The sequence below is a fragment of the Camelus bactrianus genome, chromosome 13, assembly GCF_048773025.1.
Source record: "Camelus bactrianus isolate YW-2024 breed Bactrian camel chromosome 13, ASM4877302v1, whole genome shotgun sequence".
In the NCBI taxonomy this organism is placed as follows: Eukaryota; Metazoa; Chordata; class Mammalia; order Artiodactyla; family Camelidae; genus Camelus; species Camelus bactrianus.
In genome coordinates, this window is record NC_133551.1 from 21,858,325 (window position 1) to 21,876,852 (window position 18,528).

General features: G+C 33.0%; 1 protein-coding gene across 1 annotated transcript in view; it reads left to right on the forward strand.

Moving 5' to 3' along the window:
- PIGK (phosphatidylinositol glycan anchor biosynthesis class K) overlaps positions 1 to 18,528 on the forward strand; it is an 86,218-nt gene that overhangs the window by 46,966 nt on the left and 20,724 nt on the right. The window contains exon 10 of the mRNA XM_010963382.3: positions 13,554 to 13,638. Coding sequence (XP_010961684.2) covers positions 13,554 to 13,638 — 85 coding nt within the window. The remainder of the gene's footprint in view (positions 1 to 13,553; positions 13,639 to 18,528) is intronic.

Genomic DNA, 18,528 nt, shown 5'->3' on the forward strand with positions numbered 1-18,528 from the left:
CTATAGACAGAAAACATAGTGACATTAAATGCTGAAAATAGAAGGATTACCAGGCAATTGCTAACCAAAAGAAAACTTATGTAGTTATTAATATTAGAGAAAGTAGACTTCAGGAAAGGGCATTACCAAGCATAATGAGTGCAACTAATGGTAAAAGGCTTAACTGATCAGGAAGATGAAAGCATGTTAAACTTTTAGTTACTAATAACATAGGTACAATATATTTTTAAAAAATACATATACTTGAAGAACAGTTTGATAAATTCACCATTGTAGTAGATTTCAGTATTACATTATCAGAAATTGAGAAAAGATTCCCTCAGATGTTTTGAAATTAAAGATATGAGCAACATGATTTACTGATGGATTCAACAATTAGAGAATAAACATTTTTCACAAGTCCAAATGTAATACTTTAAAAAAATGACCTACGGGCCAAAAAAAAAACCCCATATCTTAATAGCTGTAAAGTGTTTGAAATCTTATGGAGCTTTTTTTCCCCTATCACAATAGAATTGTTATTATCAATAGCAAAAAAAATTATTTTATATATTTTATTGTTTAAAATATATATATGTGGAAATTTTAAAACACACTTTGAGTTATTCTTGGAATAAATAAAAATAACACTGGAAATTTAAAAAATACTGAGAATTGAGTGATAATGAAAAATTTAAATATTGAAAGTAGTAGGATATAGTTACTAATTCTGGAATGATGAAATAATTTGCTTAGGCTTATGATCCCACCAAGACTAGCTAGAAAAATCAGGCAAAAATAATATTTTTAAAGACATCAGAGAAGTGCAGAAGCAATGTGGACTGAGAAGGTAAAAATCCAGATTGGGGAAAATTTCTTAGAGATGAGCTGAAAATCTGTAGACACTTTTCCGCTGAGTTAATTTATTGATTCTGGGAGTAGGCCAAAGGTTGAGAATCTAGGTTTGGTCCTGGCAGTGGGTCATTGCTTGTGGATAGAGAAACCAGCAAAAATCTTGGTGACTGTGTGAGGCTAGAGCGACCAATTGTCATTCAGACAAAAGCAAGTTTCCTTTTCAAGATATTTGCCTCAATCACATGACCAATTTGCCTTTCAAAATATTTGCCAGATTCTGAAGCTAAAAGAAAGCTAACAACTAAGCAGAAAAACTCTGAAAACAAGAGCTGAATTTACTAGTCTTACAATTCTGAAGAGATAAAGATCTTCAGGGCGTGAGTCCCTGAAGAACATGCCAGCTGAGAGTTGATAGCCCTGGAGATGGTGGTGAACTGACACTGACAATTTCCAACTACTTTCCCCTTTGGATGTATTTCCTGATTCTGGGTGCAGCAAGAGAAAAGATCAGCCAAGTATAGCCCATGGGCCACGTCTGGCCCACCACCTGTTTTGTAAATAAAATTTTTTTGAGAAAACAGCCACATTCATTCCTTTATTCATTACATATTGTCTGTGGCTGCTTTCATGCTATAATGGCAGAGTTGAGTACCTGTGATGGAGACTGTATGGCCGGAAAGCCTAAAATAGTTACTCTCTGGCCCTTTACAGGAAAAAGACTTGTTCACCTCCATACTAGAGGAATCTGGGCTTGGCCTCTGATGGAGGGTCACTAATGAGGACAAAGAGACCAGTACAGCTTTTGGCGATTCACTGCAGCTGGAGTTCCTAACCTGAAGCTATGCAGGACAACAGGACAGAAATCTAAGCCAGGAACCTGTGAAAAGCATAGTGGAAATTCTGTTGTCTCTCTGTGCTGAGGGGACAAAGGTCTACCAGGCTTCCATTTAAAATCTTAAAGGGCCTCACTGTAAGAATAGGGGCAAATTAAAGGTTAAATGAGTTTAATCAAAATTGTAGGGCAGTCTTGCTCATCCCTGATAGAATGGAAGTGGTCAGACCACCACTCTATAAATGCCTAGCAGAAAAATTGTAGATCTTCCCAGATGGAAAACAGCATTGTCAGTAGGTTTTTTTCCTTTAAGTACACAGTATCCTATACACAATCATCAAAAATTAGTAGGTGCATAAAAGGGAGGACATTGTGACTGTATTATCAAGAGAAAAAACAAAAACAAAATAGACTATAGAAACAGATCTAGAAGTGATGCAGAGCTTGGAGTTAGTAGAAAAGAACCTTAAAATAACTATTTTTAATATGTTCAAGAAAATAGGAAAACATTCTTGAAAACAGACAAAAAGATAGGCAGTTCACCAGAGAATATGAATATATCTAAAACAATGAAATAAACATTCTAGAATCAAAAATACTGTATCTGAATCGAAGAACTCAATGAGTGGTGTAACATCAAATTGGATGCATCAGAAGATAGCATTGGTGTACTTGAAGGCAATTCAATAGAAAAAAAAATGCAAGCTGAAGGAAAGAAAGAAAGAAGGAAGGGACAGAGAGAAAAGAATAAGGGATATTAGATTCAGTAAAATGATGTAATGTGTGTAAATAGTGTCTTAAACCAGAGGACAGATTGAAAATAAGGAAGAAACAATACATAAAGAGATAATGAACAAAACTAATGAAACACATCAAACCACAGATTCAGTTAATTCTGCTAATCCCAAGCAGGATGAATGTGAAGGAAACCACATCACAGTAAAAATGCTGAAAAATCATAGACAAGGAGAAAAATCTTAAAAGCCCACCAGAGAAGAAAAGGCACATCACCTTTAATACTGACATAAACAGTGGAAGCCATAAAACAACAGAATGGCATGTTTAAAGTGCTGGAAGGAACAAAACTTCTAACCTGTAATTCTGTACACAGCAAAAACATCATCCAAAAATGAAGGTGAAATAAAGATGTTTCCAGACAAACAAAACAGTCTGTTGCCAGTGCACCTGAACTAAAATAAAAACTAAATAGAGTCCTTGAGTCAGAAATAAAACGATCCCAATGGGAAACACAGAAATTCAGGAAGGAATGAAGAGAACCAGAATAGGCATATACATGTCGTTAAGATAATTGAATATTGGTGGGACAAAAAACAAGTAAAAACTGTCTCTTTTTTGAGTTAAATTTGTAGAATTAAAATATATGACAACAACAATGCCAAAGGCAGAGGGATAAATGGAATCAAAATATTGCAAAATACTATTCTTATTGGAGAAGTGGTAAATGTGATCAGTTTGGTTAGATTAACAAGTCAAAGTTGGATGTTATAATGTCCAAGGTAATCACTGTAATAATGTATGTATAACTACCGTGTTAAGAGAGGAAAAAGAATAAATAAAATATTTGGTCAATGCAAAAGAACAAAAGAAAAAGGAACCTCAAATAGATGGGAAATAGAAAGTAGATAATACTTATAAATCCAGTTATATCAGTTATTGAATTAAATACCGTTAGACCAAATACTCTCTCTGAAAGAGTAAAGTGGTCATACTGAATTCAAAACAAAACCCCCAGATGTGCTGTATTCATGATATATCTTCAATATAAGGGTACAAAAATCACTTGGAATGTGGCTGAAGTAATACTTAGTGGGAATTTAGGAAAAAAGGAAGTGAAAGAAATAAATTAAGCCTTCAAGTAAAAGAATTTGCTTTTTTTTCAATTGTAAAGATATGTAAACTCTCCCAATAAACTTCAGACAAGCAGTAGGCTTAGATGGTTTTTACCTGTGATGTTTACCAAATACATGGAGCCAACATACAGAACAGAATAAGCAAAGAAAGCATACTACCTAACTCATCTGGTGGGAGTAGTTAATTTTGAAACCAAAACTAGACAAAGAGAATATGAAAAAATGATAGAGCTAACCTCATTTATGATCACAGATGTGTAAGTCTTAAATACAACCCCAATCAAATTAAGTAATGTAAAAATAAAAATACTTCATGATCAAATAGAAGTTATCTTAAAATTGCAGGAATGATTAAGGGTTAGAAAATATATTAATGTATTTCATCCTATCATTACATTAAGTGAGAAATATTTTATAATTGTTTCAGTAGATGCAGAGAAAGCATCTGATTAAAATTCATCAGTCATTAATGATGAAAAAGGCACATCAATATGGCTTAGCAAACTAGAAAGAAAAGGGAGCTGCCTTGACTTACTAAAGTCCATGTATCTAAAGCCAGCAGCAAACATTGTACTTTAGGGTGAATCTTTAGGAACATCTCAATGAAACTGAGATGAGATAAGGATACATACTATAGTTCCATCTATTCATCATTGCACAGGAAGTCCCAGCTAAATGAAGAGGACGAGAGTAAAAATAGGAGGTATAAGAATCAGGAAGAGGCAAACTTTCCCTATTTTTTTCACAGACCATATAATAGAAAATCGAAGAGAATCTACTGTTTAATAATTATTGAACTTAAAGTAGGGAAATAGGAGTGGGGGACGATGCCATACGAAAATTGTAGAATAGACTACACTGTATAGCACAGGGAAATATACACAAAATGTTATGATAACTCACAGAGAAAAAAATGTGACAATGAGTGTGTATATATGTCCATGAATAACTGAAAAATTGTGCTGAACACTGGAATTTGACACAACATTGTAAAATGATTATAAATCAATAAAAAATGTTAAAAAAAAGATTGATAAAGCTTACTGCAACAAAATTAAAATATCATGTATAATAAAAAAATGCAAAGTTAGAAGAGAAAGTCTGGGTGAAATTATTTGTAACATGTATGTCAAAGAATGTCTATCCAGGTTATATAAGTAACTCTACACATTGATTTAAAAAAAAAAAAAAAGACAACCGAAAAATAACCAAAGGAAATACAGTTTGGAAAAGAAGAAAGACTCTCGTCCAGTGACCATTCAAATATATTTTTAAAAAGGAAATGGAAATTAAAACAATGAGATACTGTTTCTTGTAGAAAATTAAGTGGTGATGAGGGAAATGGGAACTTACACATTTCTGGTGGCAGCATAAATTGATACAGCCCGTTTAGATAGTAATTTGAATGTTTCTAGCAAAATTTAAAATGTGCGTAAGTCATGACCCTGCAAGTCTACTTCTCAATAACTATTCTAGAATAGGTGTTGGCAAACTTTTTCTGTGAAAGGCCAGATAGTAAATATATTAGCCTTTGTCAGTTGCAAATACTCTGCTATTGTAGTGCAAAAGCAGCCATAAATAATACATTAACAAATGAATGGGTTCAAATAAAACTTCATTTACAGGCACTAAAATTTGAAATTTTGTATGTTTCATTTTTCATGAAATAGCATTCTCTTTTTGATTTGTGTTTTCAACCTTCAAAGAAAGGTAAAAACCATTCTTAGCTCACAGGATATATAGAAGCAGTTGACAGGCTAGATTTGGCCTGTTGGCTATAGTTTGTCCCTATTACAGAACATGTAAGCAAAGTAACCTGGGAGGATATTTTTGCAACATTATTTCTGTTAATAAATAATTGAAAGCAGATGTCCATCCATAATGGAATGCCTAAATAAAATGAAACATTTTCATATTCTACCATATAGCCTTTAACAGTAATAACTAGATTGGTAATCGTATTGACATGCATGGATCTCAAAACATGTTAAATGAAAAAAACAAGTGGCTGAATTATACATAGAATATAATTTATTTTATTTTATTTTTTGCTGGACTTTTTTGTCCTTCCAGTTTTATTAAGATATAATTGACACATAGCACTGTATACATTTAAGGCATACAGCATAAGTATTTGACCTACATACACCATGAAATGATTATCACAGTGTTTAGTGAACATCTGTCATCTTATATAGATACAGAATAATAGAAAAAGAAATAGATTTTTTTCCTTGTGCTGAGAACTTTTAGGATTTTATTCTTCTAACAACTTTCATATATAACATACAGAAGTTGTAATTATATTAATCATGTTGTACATTAACACCTTTAGTACTTCTTTATCTTATAACTGGAAGTTTGTACTTCTGACCCCTTCATCCAGTTTCCCAACTGTCCACTCCTCAGCCTCTGGTAACCACAAATCTGATCACTTTTTCTATGAATTTGTTTGTTTGAAGTATAATTGACCTATAACATTATGTTAATTCCTGGTGTACAACATAGTGATTTGATATTTCTGTAATTTCAAAATGATCACCACGATTAGTCTAAGTTACCATCTGCCACCACACAAAGACATTACATTGTTTTTGACTGTATTTACCACACTGTATATTTAATCCCTGTGACTCATGTATTTTTTAACCAGAAGTTTGTACCTCTTAATCTCCCTCACCTATTTCTCTTATCCCCCACCTCCTCCCCTCTAGCAACCACCTGTTGGTTCTCTGTATCTATGACTCTGTTTCTGTTTTGTTATGTTTATTCATTTGTTTTGTTTTTTAGATTCCACATGTAAGTGAAATCATCCAGTATTTATCTTTGTCTGTCTTATTTTCTTGCCATAATACCCTCCAGGTTAATTTATGTTGTGGCAAATGGCAAGGTTTCATTCTTTTTTATGGCTGTGTAATAGTCCACTCTGTGTGTGTGTGTGTGTGTGTGTGTGTGTGTGTGTGTGCGCGCGCGTGTGCGTGTGTGAGAGAGAGATATCTTCTTTGTCCATTCATCTGTTGATGGAGACTTAGGTTGTTTCCATATCTTTTTTTTTTTTTAACTTTTTTTTATTGAGTTATAGTCATTTTCCAATGTTGTGCCAAGTTCCAGCGTAGAGCACGACTTTTCATATCTTGGCTATGTGAATGATAATGCTGCAATGAACATAGAGTGTAAATATTTTTCTAAATTAGTGTTTTGTTTTCTTCCAATAAATACCCCGAAGTGAAATTGCTGAATTGTGTGGTAATTCTATTTTCAATCTTTTGAGAAATCTCCACACTGTTTAGTGGCTGTACCAATTAACATTCCCAGCAACAGTACATGAGGGTTTCCTTTTCTCCACGTTCTCACCAACACTGTTACTTGTTCTCTTTTTGATAATAGCCTTTCTGATAGGTATGGGGTGGTATCTCATCGTGGTTTTGATTTGCATTTACCTCATGGTTAGTGATGTTGAGCATCTTTTCATGTGTCTGTTGGCTTTCTGTATGTCTTCTTTGAAATGTCTATTCAGATTCTCTGCCCATTTTTTAATCAGGTTGTTTTTGAATGTTGAGTTGTATGAGTTCTTTGTCTATTTTGTATATATTTATATATTTTCATTGTATATGCTTATATATAGAATGTAATTTATTAATGAAACTGGATATTCTGCATATTTTTCATTTATACATAGATACATATGTATGCAAAATAAAAAGAGTAGAACAATATGCATATATAACTTCACTTATATGTACCTACTGGAGTGTCTAACATAGGGTAAATGCTCGATAATTTTGACCGATTTTCCTCTGACTACCCACTGCCACCACTATTTTAGAATTGCCTTTGACTCTACAAAGATAATTCCTTTTACATACACGGTTTCCGGTTTTGGAAACTTTTGGAAAGCCTGCCTACAACTTCTACGAGATTAAGAGGTCCTTCAGTGAAAACTAGAACTTGGTTTTCTGGGATTTTGTTATATTCACTTTACTGAGTTGCTTGCGAGATATTCTTTTTTAACTGGTATGTGTACCCTTATACCTCACTGCAAGCTGATGATAAATAAGATGGCATTTTAATAGTTGGGCCATAAATTAATGTAACCTGAATTCTCTGGGGAGTTAACTTTCTGTTCTCTACCTCAAATTATGTCCCTTTCCCCTGACTCATCATCCTCCTTGTGCTTCTTCAAAGTAGGTAACAGGCAAGGTTATGTTACAGTATCTCTGCTTGCAAAGTTTTAGTTTGACAATTAGAAGAATGGTGATGTTGTGAGTTTGGGAGGGGGATCTCATTTCAAAGATGATGCATTCAGTTGTTCCTCATTTCTATAGAACCTATCTTCACAAAAATAACCTTCAGTGACTCTTGGGACGTTTCTGGAGTTGTAATAGCATTTTGTGTTTGTCTCTATTGACCAATAAATTTGAGTTCTTTTTTCCCTTAGAGTATCTTTAAACTTTCAGGATGTCATAGGGCTCCGAGTTTGTCAAGTATGTCTTGCACAACAATACGTGTTGTCAATTATATGAATGCTTTGGCATTTTTAAAATGCAGTTTAGGAGTGGAAGATTTCTACCCTTTTTTCCCTAACAAGATTGAAGTAAGGAAGTAATTGGTTTCTTCCTATACTTTTAGTTTCAAGGAATTCTTTTAAGCTGTCACATTTAAGAAATTACACTAACTTTGGCTAGCTTCTTGTTTTTCGTATGTTTAGAGAATTTCTTCTTAATGGCTTTGGGTTACCCTACATCATCTGTCTGTCTGTCTGTCTTTCTTTCTTTATAAATTAAAAAAAATTTTTAATTGAAGTATAGTCAGTTTACAATGTTGAGTCAATTTCTGGTGTACAGCATAATGTTTCAGTCATACATGTACATGCATATGTTCCTTTTCATATTCTTTTTCATTATAGGTTACTATAAGATATTGAATATAGTTCCCTGTGCGATACACTAGGAACTTGTTGTTTACCTATTTTATATCTAGTAGACAGTATCTGCAAGTATCGAACTCCCAATTTATCCCTTCCCACCCCTCTGCCCTGGTAACTATAAGTTTGTTTTCCATGTCTGTGAGTTGAATTATTTATTGATCTTCTTAATTTTTAGTTTGTATTTGGCATAGCACAGTGTCTCTGTTTTCCTGTTTTTATTTTATTTTTTTTAATTGGGTGTATTTCTAGTGTTTGAAAAGATGCTTTGGCCTTCTGTCCACAGTAAGCTAGATCATTTTATATAGGAATAATCTAACCTCAATATGGCAATACAGAGTAAAAACTTCACCTGTTTCTGAATCAGAGATGACTTTATATATGGGCACAAAAAATAATTTTGCCATGTTTTTAGGAGTGCTTAGACAGCACAGAGGAGGAAGATTTTTGAGGACACTGAGCATCTATGAAAAAGAACAGAAAAGAAATGAGAGTTTGTAAAGACCAACTTCACAGGTTTCAGAATTGTGCCAGCAGTATTTTACCTACTTATGTAGAGGATTTGGACAATATTTTAAGTGCATTTTGATTTAAGATGGTAGCATCACTGTATTGGATCCAAAATCTTTCAACAGTATAAGCAAATTCTATTCCATTTATTGTTTTCTTCAAAAGCACAGTTTAAAAAAAAAGTAAAGCAAAAAAAGGAATATACAGCTTTTTACATGGAGAAACTATCTCTTGTTAAATTACTTAAGTAGAACTTCTTAGTGAAGAATATTGAAAAGAGATAATAGAAAAAGTATATCCTTTTAGGAGGAACTCAAAACGTTAAATGAAAGGAACAATATATGGCTTTTAGAAAGAGAACATTACCATTTTGCAAGAAAATATTCCAGGTTCCCTTAGGACGGCAGCCATCTATAAATTGGAATTAACACAGATAGTTTTCTCAATTTCTGAATTATGCTGTACGCATGGACTTCTTGATCAGAGCACTGGCTACTGAAGATAGAAGAGATGGGACTTAGAAAGTGTGAGTGACCTTAGGTGACAGTCTTGGGAAAGCATTAATTCTGAGGGAATGGAACATACCTTGCAAGGAGGGAGGGGGTGTCCCTTGGAGACTTGGTAGTGAAGGGAAAGAAAGAAGCAGATAAAGATAAGGGTTTAAGGGAAATAAGATACATGAAAAAAAAAAAAGACAAATTCTATTCCCACCCCCCCACCACAACAAAGTACCATTTATTAAAGAATCTACACTTCAGTGCTAGACACAGAGGAGGGTGATGTTGAACTGAGAGAAATCTAATAAGCCAGCTTATCTCCTTTCTTCCCTCCATCACGAGATAGCTAACTATTACTGATCCTGAAAAAAACCAATATGAACAATCTTCAAAAGAAAAAGAGGCCAGTAGCTGTACAAAGTTATGGTAAGAAAACAGAAAATTAAAGCCAAATCTCAGCACACATAAACACATACACATGCAGAATGAAAGGAAAAATAAAAAGAAAGAAAAGAAAAGCCATAAAACAGGAAAACTAAGACACAATACTCGAACACAAATAACCTATATAACAAACAATTGCATTATGAAAGGACACCATGCATCAAACACTCCAAACTCGCAATTGAAATGGACAGTCAACAGGAAGATGTATGAAATAGGAGCTGACTGAAGTCGGGAAAGGAAGTCAACAAAAAAAGACAAAAATCACTTCAGAAATGAAAACTAAATTACGAGGTACCCAAGGGAAAATAGATATTACCAAAAGTTCAGTAAGAGACATAAAGAATAGAAATGAAAAAGTCAAGAAAATGAAACTGAAATAAGGTAGATAAAAGGATCAGTGAAAAAGTGATAGAGAAAATCCAGTATGCTTAGTTCAAGAGTTTGAACTAGAAAAACAAAGGAAAATGAATAGAAATGATACTTAAAATTAGGATAAAACAAACTTTTCTGAAATGAAAGATCTGAATTTCCATATTGAAAGGACTCCTTTGTACCTTAAAGAACTGATCTAGAACAACTGATTCTTAGCTATATCTTATATCCTAGTATTAGACCTTAAAAAAAAAAAAAAAAGACCAGCTGGTCCTCCAAGCCAAAAAATAATAATTTAAAATTTTAAAATAAATTTAAAATGAAAATAATTAAAATAGAAAATTAGTTTGACCCCACCCTTTTAGCAACATACAAAGCAAGAAAATGATGGACATTTTCAAGAAATTCAAATGAGTTATTTGATTTATTGTGAAATGCTGAACAAGTTAAAAAGTCCTAAGTCCATAGTGATCCCCAAGATTACTTGTGAACTGCACCTTGAGTGACTTTTTAAAAAAAAGTCCTGCAGTTCTGCAGTTATTAAGAAAATTTTTAAACCCATCCTTGATTGACACATGCCAAGTGTTTAGATGTGAAGTGTTATGATATCTGAAGTGTTAACATATCTGATATGTTACTTTCAAATGGTTCAGAAAAAATGAAACAAAAGAAAATAAGGAAAATAAGCATGGTGGAATTTTTCATAACAACTACGTGGCATTTTTAAAAAGTCATTCAAAACAAATTGCTAGATTTCTAATGTTTCTATCTTTTTATATTGACTGAGAGATTTTTGTGAGTAAACTGAATTCCACTTTTTACATCACTGCTTTGTATTTTTGGAGTAAACAATGGAGATCTTTACATATTTCTATTTACTCTTAGAATTAATTAGTTAAATTAATTAAAATAATCTAATTAATTAATTAATTAGAAATGATTCAATCTGCATTCATTTTTTTCAATAGATAGTTATTGAAATTTCTGGTTGCCTTAACAGGCAGTGGCACAAAACTGTACTGAGTAGTCACTGTATTCTTCCCACCACAGACATACAGTAAAAAATAAACACAAATATGTCAGTTTTGCTTAAAAATATTCTTGATGAGGAAGGAAAAATTTTAATTGAATTATTTATCTTTTTCTGATTGAGTTGTAATATATTTTTGATACAAATCTTTTTTTCAGATAAATGATTTGCAAATATGTTCTTCCTTATTTCGGTTTTTTTTTTCCTAACTTTCTTGATAGTGTCCTTGGAAGCACGGAAGTTTTAAATTTTGATAATATTCAATATATCTGTTTTGCTTTTGTTGCTTGGTGTATGTTTTATATACCTAAAAATGTAGACAGACTTTTTAAAAGTATGTTGTGAAATGTTTAAAAATAATGTGGGGTTTTTTTGGTCAATGAATATTAATTTTTAGTGTTAAAATATACTGTATTAGTCTGCGAGGGCTGCCGTGACAAAGTACCACAGACTGAGTGGCTTAAGCAACAGAAATTTATTTCCTCACAGTTCTGGAGGCTCCACATCCAAGATCAGGGTGTTGGCAAGGCCTCTCTCTTCCCTTGGTGTCTTCACATGGTCTTTACTTTGTCTCTTTCTGTGTCCTAGTCTCTTCTTATAAGAACACTAATATATTGGATTAGGACCTAACCTCATGACCTCATTTAATCTTAATTACCATTTTAAAGACCCTATCTCCAAATACAGTCACATTCTGAGCTACTCAAGTTTAGGGCTTCAACATGAATTTTGAGGGGACACAATTCATCCCACAGCATATATATAACATAAAGTTGACTGTTCTCACCATTTTCAAGTATACAGTTTAGTGGCATTAAGCATGTTAACATTATCATATGACCATAACCACCATCAGAACCTTTTTTATCTTCCAACACCAAAATTCTACCCATTGAATAGTAACTTCCCATTCTCCCCTTTCCCTTGACAGCCGCTGTTCTACTTCCTGTCTCTTTAAAACAGTGTTTCAAGACAGTTTTTTTCATCATTGGTGAGAGACGTCAGAGTTCCCCCAAATTAATTATTTTCACACTAATCTGCAAAGTATATACAAACTTTTACCTAGCTAAGAGGTTTTTTTAAGCTGTTAAATCATATGCAGAAGGGAGGTGTACACATTTTGTCCTTATCTGTATGTCTGCCTTTTTATTGAGACTCCAGATTTCTCACCATCAGATTTTTTAACTGTAGCCCTAGAGATTAGACTAGTCTTGTTTGACTGTTTTTCAAGATAATTCAAGGTTTCGATTTTTAAAATTTAATTATAAGTTGATAAGTTGATACATAGTTTATAGGAAAAAAATGGTAAATGAAAGTTTAAGTGTGTTTAGGTCTTACTGTTTTGAAGTCTAATGTTTATTTGCTATTTCAAAAAGGGTAAATAATTTTTTAAAAACATTTTTTCTAATTCTCCTTGTTTGAGGAGATACTATTTTTTACCCCTACTCTGCACTTTACTGTTTTATGCTGTGTTAGGTATGTGTTATGTCAACTCTGCATCTCATTGTAAATACAGGTATTAAAGAAAATATTTTCCATATAAAATAATCTCTCAGAGTTATTGTTGTCTTCATTTTATTCATATATTCATTCAGCAAACATTTATTGAGCCTTTATTATATAGTAAACATTGGATGTACAAAGAGGAATGAGACATGGTTTTTGTCTTCAAGGAGGTAAAAAATACCTAGATTGGGCTAAATGAATTATTTTATTTGAAAGAAGAGTAAGCAAAGAAGTTGTGGCTGGTCCAACAGGAAACACAGTGGAGAAAATCAGAGTGTCATGGAGCTGCAGGGCCCACTGGCAGGTGACCAGTAGTTGGATATAGCTGAAACAGTAGACTCGGGCATAGAGGAGTTGCTGAAGATGAGGCTTGAATGGTTGGAGCCAGGATTTGAAGACCTTTAAATGCTATAATAAAAAGCATACCCAATGAACAGGGAGTTCTTAAACACTTAAGTCTCACAATGAAAGGCAAGATCTGAGAATATTAAATGATGTTAGGTAGTCTTATTACCTCGTAATTAATGTAATCTGAATGCATCTATAGTTATGTCATTTAAAAATTATCATTAGGTAGTTTTTCATAGATTATCGACAAATACTGATTATTTCAAAATCTTGGATATATATTTTTAATATATTTCATACTTGGCATATTTAAATATTTGCCTTATTTAAAAATAGTATTTACCTTAGCTTTGGTTTTTAATTTTTTTTTTTTCTTTTCCAGCTATAAGGAAGACCAGATGGATGAGGAACTCATGGAACCTCTGAAATATGCTGAACAACTTCCTGTGGCCCAGATAATACACCAGGTTTGCTTTCCATTTCATTCTTTTGGAAGAAACAAGACTTTTAATCTCTGGAAAGTAATTGCTTTTGTTAGGCTGTTCAGAATCAACGGCCATAGCTGAAAGGCATTCCAGGCCGTCTGTCCCTATTTAGACTCCACCTACTACAGCTGGAAGTCTCATTCAAAGCACAATATTAAAAGGCTACTTGCTGTGTAGCAGTAGAATTCTTGCTTATATAAAATACAGGGTAGAATCAGAATTATCTTTTGTGCATTACTTAACAACAAGACTTAATTTTAGAGAACTTTGATTTGAACTATTGTGTATGGTACTTGTTCGTGACAAAGAAAAAGAGCTGAAAAAATATCATTTGGTACAATTTTTTTGAGTAGCTAAAATGAGAAAGCAGTCTCTCTGTACTTCCTCCACCCCACCCCATTATCAGCTCTTGTAAAGTGGAATTCTAAATGTCATGTGGGTAATTTTTTCATTTCCAATTATAATGACTCTATCATTCCTTCTACATAACTATAATCTTAAAGAAGGCAATGTGGTAAGTTTTTAAACTTAGATTTTGTACTATAATTTTGACAGCATATAAAGTCTGCCCTGCTGAGCCAGAATCAAAGAATTTTAAAAATAGTCTGTTGGTGAGAGTTATGGCCTTTAGATCTCTCAGATTTTTCAGGAGGTATAGATTGTAGGAGATATTAAAAGCCCTTAAATGTCAGAATTTCTCAGAATTTTAATGAATGCTAATTATTATTATGAGTCTTTCCATGTATCTTTGCCAGTCAAAAGAATTTTTTATTTAGCAGATATAGATTGATAAGAAGAGGTGCCGGGTTGAGCTTATTAAAAGAAACAGGCTTTTGCTTTAAAATGTTGGCTATATAGATCTTTCATTGACATTAAAATTGAGTGTTAAAATTCTGTGAGAAATTACAAAAAATGATTAGAAATTTTCCCCTTTGGGTAGCCTATCTGTGGTAGATAACCAGATCCAGTTTATATGTCAGGAATTCCCTAGTGTTGTCAGAGCTTAAATGACCTAACAGCCTGCAAATGTCACATTTAAAATTCTGTCTTCATGCCTGACTCTCAGCATAAATGAATTAAACAGCAGAGCAGGCAGCAAGTCAATATGTTCTTAACAGTAAGAGTGAGCAATGAAACAGTTTGTGGTTTGTTCAGAATAGGTAAATAGAATCTGCCCAGAACAGTTCACCTAGAATAAAATCAGAAACAGGAAACAAGAATTAACCTTTAAGATGGTCGACCAGACGAAATGTCAATCTTACTTTTATAGAGTGAATGAGCCAAGAAACTATGGTTTATGTAGCAGCTGCAGTTTGCTTTTATATACTGTATGAATTCACAATTTTCTTGGTATTATAAGAAGCTGTATTAATTTTAACACAAAATTCTAAACATTATAATGAAATTTCTATAGTACCTGAATTTATAAAATTTCGATTTTTTAGACACTTGCATGAAAGGAATTTATTTTCTTTTTCTTTTTATTGAATAAAATTAATTCTGTTCTCAAAGGGTAATCAGAAAAGGTCATTGTTAAAGCAGACTCTTATTTATCCTCTAGTTATTTCCCTTTACTGGCAGTACTACAATTTTGGAACTGTTACCATTGTCTATCCAAGTGGTCTTTAAGAAACATGTGAGCTATGTTGCTAGCAGTTCACTTATAAGTGGAATATTTGAAAGCAGTTTTTTACCCTAAGAGAATAGTAGTATGCATAATAATTAGGCCAATCCCACAAGACTTTTAAATCTGTAATATATCTAAATTATAGCAATACTCTAATATTTATCTAACCTCCACCTGTAATAGTATGTTTTTATGTTTTTATACTGTAAGTAGCTGTTTTTCTTTTAATCCTGAATCATGCTTTACTTATACCTAGCTTGGGGCATGTATCATTTTTATTTAAAATAATGTTATTTATTCACCTGTCTTGTATGTGTGTGTGTATATATATATATATATATATATATATATATATGTGTATCTTCTATTTGATTGTCTTTCTGGATATCCTTGATATCTTGATATTCTTTTCAGCGTCTTGCCTTGTGCCATGTATGCAGATATCCAAGTGGATGGAGATATATATATATATTATTAAGGGTACAGTGAGAGCTAGAGCACCTCTTTTCCCTACTACCCAGGCACCAGAAGCCAGGGCCTCTCAGTGGCAGCACAGTTTAGAAGATGATGGAGAGGAGGAGCTAGGGACAGGGGCTGTAACATGAGAAGCAATTTCAGAAATAGGAGAGGAATGTATCTCAGTCATTTGAGTAATTGATTTCTTGTGTATGTTACTTAAACTGCATTTTACAATGAGGAGCTAAGCAAAATTTCAGTGTTGCCATTTTATACTGCCAAATTATTTATCTTTTTTAGGTGTCCTAGCAAATATGATTGCACATCTAGGAAATCCAAGAGACTCAAGTTATAAGCAATAGAATTAATAGAAGAATCTGGTGAGATGGACAGTTATAAGATAAATAAACTGATAGCTTCTCCATATTTGCAATAAGCACACAAAATGGAAATGGGAAAATTTTTCTTTTGCAATGAAAGGGACTATAAGATAACTTAGGAGAAAATTTAACAAGTAAACCATAGGACCTATATCATAAGAATCATGGAAACACACCATGTTTCATAAGCAGAAAGTTATTCCAAATATACTTGACAGGTCAGGGAACTTAATATAAAAATATAATTTCTCCCAAATTAGCAGTTCTGATTAGAATGGAAGCAAGTTTTTTAATGTTAGAAAAAAATGACCACATAGTTCATGTGGAAGAATATCCAATAATAGCCAGAGAAGGTGTATAAAAGAGAAATACACCTGCCTTACCATATATCAGAACACAGCCACTAGAATTATATAAATGTATGTGGATAAAGGAATTGGTAAATGGGTTAATAAACACAATGAAAGAGTGGATTTTGAGTTTAATTTATTATAATTCACAATAGGAAATACATTTTACATATATAATGACCATTGATGTACATGTTTGTGTGTGTGTGTTAAAAATTGGAAATAAAATTTGTATGAAACATTTACCCTCACTACATATAATGCACACTGTTTTCTTTTTCTATTTTTTTTTAAATGGCAAATAAAACCTACTAAATTGATTTCAAAAGCAACGAATAGTACTGATGTGTGGCTTGAAAGATACTTGAATAGAGAATCCAGAGGAAAAAATTTATTATGTATGATCATTAAATATATGATTAAGATGGTACTCCATTTCAGTAGGAAAATGGTTAACCTTCTGTTTCATACTATATAATATGAGATAAATTTTGTGTAAAGACTTAAAGTAAGATAAATAAATAAACATTTTAGAAGAAAGTTTCGGTGACTGCATTTTGAATCTGGACGTAGGGAAGGGCTTCCTAGTGAACACATAAACCAAGAAGACATGTTCACCTCTATAAAAGTGGGGTATTTCATGTAACACAAGATACCAGAGTATTAAAAGACTAGTGTTAGAATCAAGACAAAATGTTTACAAAGAAGACAGTTAAATTGGTTAATACCTAAAATATACACGGGACTCTTGGAAGTTTATAAAAGGCAAACAAAACAGCTCAATATAAAAAAAAGAAAAAAGAGATGAAAAGCAGTTCAGAAGAAAGCAAACTTAACTAGCCAATGAATGATAGAAACTCTAAAACTCAGGAAGTGTACATTACAAATTAAGTGAAATTATTTTATGCTCATCAAATTGGCAAAAATTAAAATGACACTTTGGAAAACAGTTTGGCAGTTCCTCAAAAGGTTAAACACAGATTTATCGTATGTCCCAATGATTCCGACCTAAGTATATAAAAACACAGAAAATGCATCCACACAGAAACTCGTACACGAATGAGCATAGCAACATTATTCATAATAGACAATCATTGGAAAAAACACTAGTGTTCGTCAACTAATGGAGAAACAAAATACAGTGTATCCATACAGTGGACTGTTATTAGCGCTAAAAGGGGAAGAAGTACTGACACATGCTACAACATGGGTGAACCTTGAAAACAAACAGTGTGTTAAGTAAAAGAAGTCAGTCCCAAACTACCACACAGTGGCCTTCCATTCATATGAAATGTCCAGAATAGGCAAATCTACAGAGATAGAAAATCGATTCGTGGTTGTCTAAGAGTGGAATGAGGTGGAGGAATGGGGAATGGCTTCTAAGTGGGTGTAGGGTTTCTTTTTTTGGAGTGATAAAAATGTTCTAACCTTAGTGGTGATCATTGCATGACTCTGTAAATATACTAAAACCATTGAATTGTACACTTTGAAAGGGTGAATTTTATAGTGTATGAATTATGTCTCAATAAAGATATTTTAAAAATTAAAATCACCCATTTCTGGTAGGGATGCTAAGATAAAGGTACTTGTTTACCTTGTTGGTAGATATCGGAATTATTCCTACCTTTTTTAGAAGGCCATCTTGCAGCATCTCTTCACATTTAACATATAAACCCTCAACCCAATAGTTCCACTCATGAGAATATAGCTCATACTACTAATATATAAATAAAAGTACCTACATATAAGGACCTAAGTGCATTGATATTTGTAGTAGCATTACTTGTGGCCACAACAAATTGGAAACGATGTGAATACCCCTCAGTATGGCTCCCTGGTACTGAAAGATTCAACGTGTTCCTCCAAATGAGATATACTGTTACAGTGTGTGGTTCTGGATTGGCATCTGTCTCTTCTGATAATTGCTGTGATGGCTGGTGTGCACAGCACATCTGTTAGTATTTAACACACTGTGTCTCCACGTGGTTGCGTAGCTCTAGCAATGTTACAGGAAGAGAACAGAGTAGGTAATGAGAAAGACTGGCTTCTTGTTTGTTGT